General features: G+C 42.4%; 1 protein-coding gene across 12 annotated transcripts in view; it reads right to left on the bottom strand.

The window, feature by feature from the left end:
• The window catches only part of SDK2 (sidekick cell adhesion molecule 2), a 727,771-nt gene that overhangs the window by 112,334 nt on the left and 603,166 nt on the right, over positions 1-12,271 (bottom strand). For all 12 annotated transcript variants that reach the window (XM_056550647.1, XM_056550649.1, XM_056550648.1 and 9 more), the window contains one exon: positions 2,251-2,398. In XM_056550647.1, the coding sequence (XP_056406622.1) occupies positions 2,251-2,398 (148 nt within the window). The remainder of the gene's footprint in view (positions 1-2,250; positions 2,399-12,271) is intronic.

Below are 12,271 nucleotides of genomic sequence, written 5' to 3'. Positions count from 1 at the left end.
ATATATATATATATATATATATATATATATATTTTTTTTTTTTTTTTTAATTCCTGTATTAGATGGTCTAAGTCCATTAAATTTTTTTTGTTCTATTTTGTTGCTTAATTCCCATTAAATCTTGTTTGGTTTGGCACACGCTATTGATGATTTGTATTCTATACCCATGATTTGGTTTTTTTCTTTTAACTTCGGAGTATGTGCGACACATTTTTCCATGCGACACAAGAAAACCATGGGACAGAAAATGATCCGACACATGCGACACATTAGTAAATCAGCTCCAAGAAAAAGAGGAGGGAAATCTAAAATACTCCAGAAAGCACACTCGGATTTTAGTAAATCAGGGCCATTGTGTAGTGGCCATGCTGGGGTAATTCACCTCAGCTCCCATTCACTTCAACATCTAAATGTATGATTACTTTATTCACTGTGTATTGCAGGTGCTGTGCCAAATAAGGGATCGGTGAGGCCGACGTGTGTCAGGGGCCCATTAATCAGACATTGATGGCCTAACCTGAGGATAGGTCAGCAATAAAAATGCACTGGAAAACTCCTTTTAAATTTGAATACCCTTTTAAAGGAGTACTGCAGCCATAGACACTTATCCCCTTATCCGCAGGATAGGGGATAAGCGTCTGATCACGGGGGGTCTGACCGCTACGGGTTCCCGGCATTACCGTGGGTCTGCATGGCTTATGCGCGTGTCGTCGACCTCACTGAGCTATACAGCTCTATAGGAGATGCGGGATGCCTGAATGCTGCACCTCCACCTCTCTCATAGAGATATATACAGGGGGCGGCTGACATGCCTCCTTCGCGGCAGAGCCAGGGCCCTGTACAGGAGATTGTGTGGAGTCCCAGCGATTGCGTGAATCCCCCATGATCACTTATGCCCCATCCTGTGGATAGGGGATAATTGTCTATGTCTCCTTTAAACACTTATCCCCTATACACAGGATACGTTTCAGAATGCTGGGGTTCTGACTGCTGGTTCCCTAAATCTCGGGAACAGAGGGGTGGCAATTTTTTTTCCCCCACCTCAATCCCAACCTAGATACACTTACATACTACTCCCAGGGTGAAAAGAATACAGTGGTCCCTCAAGTTACACTATTAATTGGTTCTGGGATGACCATTGTATGTTGAAATCATTGTATGTTGAGACCAGAACTCTATGGAAACCTGGTAATTGGTTCTAAAGGCAACAAAATGTCATCGAAAATTTGGAAAAAGTGAGAATTAAAGAAAAATAAGTAGATAACTAATATAGATAAAGCAAATCCTTACATATAAAAGTAAGAAAGATCTGCTGGGAGCTGTAAATCACTGTCTATGTCAGTGTTTCCCAAGCAGGGAGCCTCCAGCTGTGGCAAAACTACAACTCCCAGCATGCCCAGACAGGCAAAGGCTGGGGGCACCCTGCTTGGGAAACACTGGTCTATGTAGAGGACAGGAGCTTCTTCGGGGTCCTGTACATTACACAGTGTCCTAAAAAAGTAACATGGAGTCGCCCTCACCTGGTGTCCAAAGGAGCAGGTAACCCTGGTACAGGTAAAGTGTACAGAACATGTAATACCTCCCTGTACTGTAGGGGGCGCTACCAGACAGCCAGTCAGTGCATGCACTTCAGTAATACAGGTAAAGAGTACAGAACATGTTGTACATCCCTGTACTGTAGGGGGCGCTACCAGACACCAGTCAGTGCATACACTTCAGGGGTTTTACCAGTGAATGCCCATTCTGATTGGTCGGATCTTCCAGCCATTGACATGTCTCACAGATCTGGACTGTCTGTGACATCGTATGTTGAGTCTGGTTTCAACTTACAATGGTCCAGAAAAGACCATTGTATGCTGAAACTATTGTATGTTGAGGCCATTGTAAGTTGAGGGATCACTGTATGAGATCTGGCCTCTGTTATCATTCATCAAAAAGGATTTTCTATTCAACTAAAATATATTTTTCTAATTTTGTAATTTAGGAACTATTTACTGCCCTATAGTTGTAATTTTTTTCACTGAATCCTAAAGACCATTTGTAATTATACATATTTGTACCTAAACACAAACACAGACAAGCGTTATTCATGCAGTCATTACGGTATACGCATAACATGACAGCACTCTGACCTTAAGCTGGGCTTGTTGGGAAGAAGCTATTAGTGTACTGTTACAATGTTATGGAAATGACGGAGGTGTTGATTAGTGTTAGATAATCTACGCTTCACACCATTCCCCATACACTTACATGCGGCTGCTGGGAGGGATCTTCCTTCCATCTCTGAACCACATGACTTGCGGCTGAGGGAAGCTGGCAATGCTGGGAGCATGGATGACCGCTGCGTCCCCATGAGATACGGAGACGGAAGTGTCCCCATCCTCAAAGTTCCCCATGTCTGAAAGAGAGAAGATCAATAAAAAAGATTAGAGACGTCCAGGTCTGTGAAATCACTCAACACAGGAGGCAACAGAAGACTCACAGCATGGAACTCGCAGTAGGAAACACGCTACCAGATCGCAATAAAATCCGCCCATGTGAACGAGCCATTAGGCCATGAGCAGGAGCAGACACATCAGGTAGGACGGAAGATAGTTTTATTAAAATAATGCAACGCGTTTCACCGCAGGTGCGGCTTCATCAGGCAGATGCCTGATGAAGCCGCACCTGCGGTGAAACACGTTGCATTGTTTTAATAAAGCTATCTTCCGTCCTACCTGACGTGTCTGCTCCTGCTCAGCGCCATTGAATCCCATCACACCTTGAAGTTTTTCCCAGCCATTGTCTTGCTCGGATGGGAAGGCTTCAGACTGGACCTGCCTCTCACTCACTCTGACCACTGTTGTGTGTGAGCTTACACAACCGCTTATGGTAAGGGCATTTTCTATTCTATCTGCGGATCCCCTACCTTGCGGTATTACGCTATGGAGCGCTCTTCTCACGTCGGAATGTCCACGCGGAAAATATCCGTGCGGACATTCCGCAGACTGCGGGCACCGGCATAACATGGGAATGCGCCATCTTCATAGACAGCAATGCATTTCCATGCGGAGTCCGCAGAAAGAAAGGACATGTCCATTCTCTCTGCAGACAGTGGAATCGGAATTTCCGCACCAAATATTCTACCATTTGCATAGCACAGCGGATCCCATTGAATATTCTGCACAGAAATTCCGTTGTGTGAGCATAGCCTAAAGGACAGGTTCACACGGCAGAATTTCTGCATGGAATTTTGCATGAAAATTCTGCATGAATTTATAGCCAATTCCCGCTTCAATGCGATTAATCTGTCCCATTCACACAGCAGAATTTCCGCTGCAGGAATTTCATTGAAGTGTATTGTCTATAAATTAAAGGGGTTATCCAGGAAAAAAAACTTATATATATATATATATATCAACTGGCTCCAGAAAGTTAAACAGATTTGTAAATTACTTCTATTAAAAAAAAAATCTTAATCCTTTCAGTACTTATGAGCTGCTGAAGTTGAGTTGTTCTTTTCTGTCTAAGTGCTCTCTGATGACACCTGTCTCAGGAACCGCCCAGTTTAGAAGCAAATCCCCATAGCAAACCTCTTCTACTCTGTGCAGTTCCCGAGATAAGCAGAGGTGTCAGCAGACGGCAATGTTGCCAGACAGAAGACAACAACTCAACTTCAGCAGCTGATAATTATTGAAAGAATTAAGATTTTTTAATAGAAGTAATTTACAAATCTGTTTAACTTTCTGGAGCCAGTTGATATATATATATGTTTTTTCCTGGAATACCCCTCTAATGAAATTTAGTGCAGAAAATCTGCCGTGTGAACCCGGCCTTTGAGTACGTTCACAAATTATGGAGCAGAAATCCTCTTTATGCCTCACGCTAAAATGATGCAGAAGTGGCGCTTATTTGACACAGAATTTAAATTTGACATTGAAATGCCCAAAAAAGTTTCAATAAAAATTCATGGGATTTTACTTACGCATTCCGGCGGATAAATGGACCTTTTTTTCCATTCTTTTGGTGGAATTTGGAAATTTCTCGCGTCAACAAAGTCGCAGAAATCCCATGAAAATCTTATTGAAGCTTCAATCTGTGCGGAATTTTAAAGTGTAATGCGCATCAAGTTCCTTGCAGATTCTGCCTAAATTTTCTCAGTGTGAACTAACCCCCTTACAGTTTACTTGGTGTACCAGTGTTTCCCAACCAGGGGGCCTCCAGCTGTTGCAAAACTACAACGCCCAGCATGCCCGGACAGCCTCCGGCTGTCCGGGCATGCTGGGCGTTGTAGTTTTGCAACAGCTGGAGGCCCCCTGGTTGGGAAACACTTTTGCATATACTACTAATTTGATACCGGTGGCACTTCATCTATTGCCAAACTACAACTCCCATCATGCCTGGACAGCAGTTGACCGCCTGTTCCTTATACCACATTAAACATACAGGCAATTTCCATGCAGACTGGAGGGGGAATGAGGATAATTCATGGTGACAGAGTCATTAGTTCCTCATTACAGACCGGTGCAAATGAGCGATCGTCCTCCGTCCTCCCCGCGCTGCATTAATTACATGGCGGAGGTAACTAAATATAGGGAAAGGGAGGATGATGAATATGTATGATAATTCCCTGGGCTCTGCCAGCCACACAAGGCAAGTGATAGCAACAGGGTTCTTGTTTTATGAGATATAACGTGAACGTAGCATAAACAAGAAGTGGTAAAATATGCGAACGCCTGGGATTATCTCTTCAGATCAGTGTTCTGGCCATGACTGCAGATTCTGCAGAGAGAAAAGAATCAACTCGAGTTTTCTCTACCTTTTCCCAGAGCTACATAGACCTGTGTGATCCAGAGCATTGTCAGAGATGGTGGAAATGAACACCTACGGATGTGAAGGGGTTAAAGGGGTATTCCAGGAAAAAAAACTATTTTTTTATATATATATTAACTGGCTCCAGAAAGTTAAACAGATTTGTAAATGACTTCTATTAAAAAATCTTAATCCTTCCAATAATTATCAGCTGCTGAAGTTGAGTTGTTCTTTTCTGTCTGGCAACAGTGCTCTCTGCTGACATCTCTGCTTGTCTAGGGAACTGCACAGAGTAGAAGAGGTTTGCTTAGGGGATTCGCGTCTAAACTGGGCGGTTCCCGAGACACGTGTCATTAGAAAGCACTTAGACAGAAAAGAACAACTCAACTTCAGCAGCTCATAAGTACTGAAAGGATTAAGAGTTTTAATAGAAGTAATTTACAAATCTGTTTAACTTTCTGGAGCCAGTTGATATATATATATAAAAAAAAAGTTTTCCCCTGGATAACCCCTTTAAGCAAACTGTAACCAAACCAATGCAAAATGTTTTCTATCGTAAGATTCAACAGCAGCGACATACTGTATAATGGTCTTCTTTATCGTCCACTACAGTATTCTCCAATCTGTTGCAAGACTACACCTCCCAGCATACCTGCGGATTGTGGCAATTCACCTGTTGTTAAACTACTACAACTCAGTTCTTTACTCTGCGTTTCTGGCCCAGGAGAAGCTGTCTCCACCTCGGACCGTGTATAGGCTAATGGTGCCCTGGCGTCACGTAGTGATTAGGAATTCCTTGCATTCCCGTGTCGCCACACAGGGACAGAATGCAACTGGTTTAGAGAAGTGTTCTCCAGCTGTTGCAAAACTACAACTCTCAGCATGTCCTGACACCCTGTGGCTGGTCCAGAGCAATGTTGTCTAACCTGAGGCTGTCGAAATATTGCTGAACTACAACTCCCAGTATGCTCTGAAAGTCTGTGGCTGGTTTACAGAAGTGTTCTCAACCTGCGTCTCTCCAGCTGTTGCAAAACTACAACTCCCAGCAGCTGTGACAGCCTGAAGGTGGTCTACAGCAGTTTTCGACAACCTAAGGCCATCCACCTGTTGAAAAACTACAACTTCCAGCATGTCCTAATTCTAGAGCAGTGTTCGCCAGACTATCCAGCGTATGCAAAACTACAACTCCCAGCATGCCCAGACATGCTGGGATTTGTAGTTTTGCAACACCTGAGAGGATGAAAGATCAATTTTTTTAACCTATTGACAACCCAACAAAGTCACCAAACGTCAGCCCCATGACAGAGAGCTTGTTACCATGCCTGTAATCGTAATTACAAACATGAAAAGTATTTGCCTTTAACATCATCATTAATGCTGCTCGTTAGCACAGCTGCCGTATTAATTTCTCATCAGTGCGGCACATAGCCCCGCCCCCTAGCCCCGCATAATGATTCCGGTCCTGATTAAATACTGTCTCTTGGCGTGTCCCGTTGTATTAAGCGCTTTCTTTGATCCATTCCAGCGGAATCCAACAGGTTAATTTTTTATGACTCAAAACAATCAGTTGTATTTTTTTCCCTCAATTAAAAAAAGATTTACGGTAATTGAACATTCCGGGCGCTGCGCTTCGCCACAACGTGGTGGAGATAACTCAAAGAGTTTCTAACAGATTAACATCAGGTGCAAGATATACATAAATGACTTAAAGCGCTCATACACTGAAGACGCGGGAGGGGAGTAGTGCTCAGGAGCCTTAGACTATGTTCACACCACGGTCTTTAATTTTGCGGAATTCTGCGGTGGAATCACATTGAAATCAGTAGGCTTTAAATTTCATCAGAATTTTGTGTTTTATGTGCACAGAATTTCTGCTGGAATTCCATCCAAATTTTGATCAAATTCCACACAAAAAAAAACTGCTTTTCTGTGCAGAATTTTAGCGGAATTACAGAAATTCCGCCGTGTGAACATAGCCTTACAGACATGTGGCCCTGGGATCAATTCCCATGGACGTCTTTCAGGTACTTCAAACATATTCTGGCCCAGGGCAAAGACCCTACAAATTTTTCACCACTGGACTACCCCTTTTAGAGACTGTATCCTGCATTGGCTTGCACATAGAAAACTGCTTATTTTACAAAATTTTGTTTTTCAACAGATTTGTAAATTACTTCTACTTAAAAATGTTTATCCACCAGAGTGGTTTACAACAGTGTCGCAGTCACAATTATTTCCACTTAATACCACAGGCACATTTGTTCCCAGACACCCCAAGGGTAAGAGACTATTCCCATTTGTGCAGACTCCCATTGGCCAACTGTGACCCTACAACCTACAGCTTCACAACATTTGTCCTTTCCAGTGTGCAGCGCACACGTACTATCGGCGGCCTCCTCTAAAATGCACTGGTCCCTGAATAGTGGTTCTCAAGCTGTTGCAGAACTACAACTCCTATCATGCCCTGAGAACTGCGGCGACCAGGAGAAGCTGGAAATTGTTGAAGGGCCACAGGTTCAGGATAACTGGTCTGTTGTGTATGTCTGGAAGAATTATATTGGCCATATACAGGTACTTAGTCTATGGACATGGCTATGCATGGTAGCTCCGTCTGTTATTACATGGTGGGCAATGGTGGGTAATGTTAGATAATGGAGACAAGCACAAGAAGGTGGGCACTGGTTTTGATTTTCTGATATTTTTTTCCCTTCGGGGTCTGCTCTTTTCTATTACTTGCTTCGTCTAGCAGAAAGTGCAGAGACAGCAGTTGTATCTGGTGCCCGAAGGGACTTCGAGACCCCTCTGCTCTTCCAGGAAGACATCACTATTCTAATTGATGCGTGGTCGGTGGGGGGCCCAGTTAAAGATCTTGTACTGGGGCCCTGGAGTTTGAAGTTATGTCTTCGGGGAGAATTTTTCCTCCCATTACAGGCCATAGGTGGTTGTCTATTGCAGAAATACATGACCTTGTCACGTTGCATGAATTGTGACCAGCAGCAATCTGGATCTTTGGAGATGGAACAAACATATTATTATTCTGTGTTTTTCTTTTCTTCCCTTTTTAATAACCGGGCTCCATGGCTGGGCCACAATGCATCGTGGGTAGCAGGAGACTAATTAAAGCCATAAGCAGCCGCGTAGCTTGGATCGCGGTTAGATGCGCAATGGAAGCGTGCGGTGTGTCCTGTCTGCAACGTTTGATGCCAGCTGCCGGCAGGTGGGAGGGACAGGTACAGCGGTGAATGCTACGCAGGATTCCTGGTGCAAGGATTTGTTGTCACGCAGCCTCCATTTATTAAAAATAATAATAAGGAGCTGAATTTCAATAGAGGGAGAAGCCCTTGAAATGACCTATTTTCAAAGACAGCTTTGTGTTCTAAGCCTATGAAAGAACAACACAGAATCGGTCTCATCTTCCTTTTCCCCATTTTAACTTGTATTTACCATAGAGATTAACGCTAACATCTCTGAGTTGAGTTCTACAGCCCTTCTATAATGGGGGTAAGTCATTGCCACCCAAGGGAGATTGGACTTTGTAGAGTTGTTTGCCAAGTCTGGGGTTGTGTCTAGACTCAACAGAAAATGTTTCAGTATGTCTAGCTGGCGTAAAAAATGCCTAAAAGGCTTGAAATAGTTGATCACCAGATGCTATTTTTAATTTATACCTCTGGAAAAATTGGATAGCATTTAGTCCTTCTGACTTTGAGATCTATTTTTTTTCTTAGCTAAACTCCGGTAAACCACTGGATGACTGACAAACCCCATTCAAGTCAATGGGATCCGTCGGGATCTGATGGTGTCAGTTGTGCTTCAACCTGTTTTGAGGCAGAAAAAAAAGAGCCGAATGGCCACAGAACGGGGAAGAACACAACAGCAATGTGAACCTCGCTTCATATGTTGTTGGTTTACATTTTGGGACTCTGGCGTAGAGGCTTTACCAGATTTGTACAATTAAACATAACTTAGGGCTCATTCACATAAACGTCTGTACCTGTTAATTCTTGCCCGTTCTCAAATCCGTTCAAGCCTTTTGCAAACTGATGTAGGATACAGTCCTTTGTCACCCATTTGCACTCGTTTGGTTCCTATTCTGTTATTTTTAGCGGAGAAAAGACGTTGCATGCAGTATTGTTTTCTCCGTCAAAAGTAATAGATTTGAAACGGATATATGAAATTTAACATTGAAGTCTATGGCAAATGGATGAGCCTGTAATGTCATCCATTTGCACCTGTTTTTTTCAATCCGTCTTTGATCCGATATTACTTCTGAGCATGCTCAGAAAAGGTGTGAGCAACCAATAAAGGATACAAACTAATTAAAAACTGATTCAACAGGATGAAACTTAATGGCATCCCTTTGCAACAGTTTGTTAGTATGGTCCGTTTAGCAGCAATGATGGGAGAGTAGCAGGACAGGAGAGAACGGCCATGTGAACCTAGCCTAAGTGGTGCTAAGCCTTTGTACTGCATCTTCCCATTTAAAATATATGTGTGGCATGTCCACCAGCACAGGGCCCCTCCACCTTTAGGATAGGTCCCCATTAATACCACCATATCTAAAATGCCCATACAGAGGGGAAGTTGCACAAAGCCATGTTTTCACTTTAAAGTAAATTGAACGAAGGTGAAGCCCAGAAATCAATAAACTAGCTTGTTTACTATTTCCACCAATATTTCTTAAAGAAAAGGTGCAGCTACTATAATGGCGGTCATGCAGTCTATGAAACCAATAAAGAGAAGGAACTCAGTTTTAACTTTCTCCCACTCCCCTGGGGTGGTAGAAGACGTGGGACTTTTCTACAGCCACCTTACTATTTGCAATAAAAAAAAACATTAGGGGTGTGCCATTCTTCTTTCCAAATGGGGACGTGAACAAGTGCTGTCAGTTTTCACCAAAAGTCAATTATAAAATTGGTGTTTTTAAAAGTTTAAAGGAGAACTCCAGTAAAATAAAAAGTGGAGATTCCTCTTTCTTCACCAATGAATCATTGCTGACTTTTTTGGATTTACATGACTTCTGTAGCGATAAGTGATTGTTCCATAGTGATACGGCATTCGGATGTAGCCCAATGCCTTTGCACTGTATACAACCTATCTGCACACGAGTGGAGCCAGGACAGTCGAAAACCTACCGGTATTCCGATGATAAAACAAGCACTTTTCAGAAAACTGCAAGCTGTGCATGTAGGAGAGAAAAAACAACTTGAAATTGCACTTTATGTATTGAGTTATAGTAAATTTCCTTGCAGGCTGGATTAACCCCTTAACCGGTGACAGTGGTTGATCCCTCAAGTAGTAAAGTGTTTATCAGCCGCAGGGAAGATCGCAACAAGAAGGCTACCCTCCAGCGGCCTCAGTCAGGTGTGACGCCCCGCTGAGGAGAACTGTTGACGTGATTAATTCCTGCCCAGAGGAGCCTATTATAGCGGGAATACATAATCCGTTCCGGCAGCTCCATCTCTATACCATAGTTGTTAACCCCTGCAGGTCGCCTGACACAGATACAATTATTACAGGGCAACGCCGCTGTGGGCAAAGCACTTTGCATATGGATATGGGAAATGGAATCATTATCTGTCTACAGCTAAAATAAGATCTTAGATTTTCATTAAAATGATTAATTTGGTAGGATTTATTTTTGTTGTTTTTGTTAGAACTTGATCTAATTCTGTTCTTAAATTGACTTCAGACCTAGTTGCAAAAGTATTATTTTAGGAGGTCAATGTATACCATTTGGTGCCTGGGGGGGGGGAGAATTTATAATTTGCTCAGTTTCTTGTGCTGCGCGTATGTTATTAAAGGTATTGATAGACTGATTTTCCCACTGTGTAACATATCATTAGTTGGACTCCTTGTCAATTTCATGGCTGTGCACCCATAGCACATAAACCCTATAATACACCGCCTCTTGATTTGAGCTTGAAAATACACCGCCCCCTGTGTGGCCTCAGAATGTGACTTTTTATGCGGAAAAACTTGAAATGTGACATTTAATAAATTCAGTCCATAATATTGATCCTGTCAAAAAGCTTGCTCATGCAAAAGTCAGCTTCCGCGGATGTTTTTGCCTAGTTTGTAGGCTGCTCAAAATTTTGCCACACTTGAAAGCAAAATACATATTGTTAATCAGTGATACACCCCCCCCCCCCCCCCCCCCAAGTGGGTTTTTATTTAAACTTCATTTTTATTCAACTTTTTGATCCATTTTTATTTTTACTTCTTGGTTTTGGGGTCCAGATGTGGAGCCATATTCTGCTATCGCCACCATCTCCGGGCCGCTTGTAATGATTCATTTTTTTATAAGCCTGCGTAGGAGCCTGTTCTTTCTGCATGCAGCTGAATTATACGTATTCATATCTCTTTCAGAGAGGCGATAAAAAAAACATCTACAACAAAGTATGAGAAATAACCTCCAGCTTCGCCCCGGCCATGGAGCGTCTCTCTGGTATCATTTCTCACCGGGTCAAGTAGAAAAATATTGTCTGTTACACAACTGTTATTGGAAGAACATAACGCTGAATCTGCTCACACGGAAATCGCCCTCTGGAGAGGAGCAGATACTGAATCTTTTTGTTGAAATTCTCATAGAGGATTATGTATTCAGTTCACTTCAGTCCATGGCTTCATCATAAATATTTCTGGATTGCCATCAAGTCGACGCAGGTCAATGTCCAGGTTTGGGAATAGGGTGAAGGCCACTACCTGACAATGCTTTACAGCAGCTGGGCATTTCCATGGCACTTTATGCAAAGTGTCATCTCTCTGAATTACTGTCGGCTTCGTGTAAAGCCCGTTTTGCATCAAGAAGCAGAGAAAAAAGAGAGTAGTTGTCCTCAAAGGCATTGTACGTACAATGGCGTCTGGGTCTGACACTCTGCTACAATTATGTATTTTTATGGTTTACCACTGTTGGGAACTTCTTTGTCCATAGATCTTTCTATGACATTAGTAAAGTACTATGCATCTCTATTTTAAAGGGCCCTAACTCTGGTCACGACATTGTACTGATCTATGGATGCAGATTGTGGTTGTTTTAATAAGGAAGTATTATAACATTCAAGACCTCTGCTTTATGATCATCATGTGACCAGAACATATCTTATATCCCTGGAGGTAAATAATTCCCTTCAAATGACAAAAAAAACATACTGAAAAATACAATACAAAAAAAATGACAAATACAAAAAAAACATACTGAAAAATAGTATAATGAATAAATGTTATTTGCTGAAACTAGAATACGTCTTAAGAATGACTGAAGAAGGGGGATTTTGGTTGGGGGCAGTTAAGTATACAAAAAAAAACAAAAGTTTAAAGTGGTATTCCCTTCTTCTAATGTGATATGGCCTCATGTTATGATCGGTAGGATCTGACCTTCTGAACAGACACTGATCCTTAGAATGACAGGGTTTAGCTCAGGGTCCCCTTCACTGATTTTCTTTGCTCAGCGGTGCCTTGGTCATTCAAGTGAATCGGGTCA

The sequence above is a fragment of the Hyla sarda genome, chromosome 13 (assembly GCF_029499605.1).
Source record: "Hyla sarda isolate aHylSar1 chromosome 13, aHylSar1.hap1, whole genome shotgun sequence".
Lineage (NCBI taxonomy): Eukaryota > Metazoa > Chordata > Amphibia > Anura > Hylidae > Hyla > Hyla sarda.
This window is presented reverse-complemented; position numbering and strand designations above follow the sequence as displayed.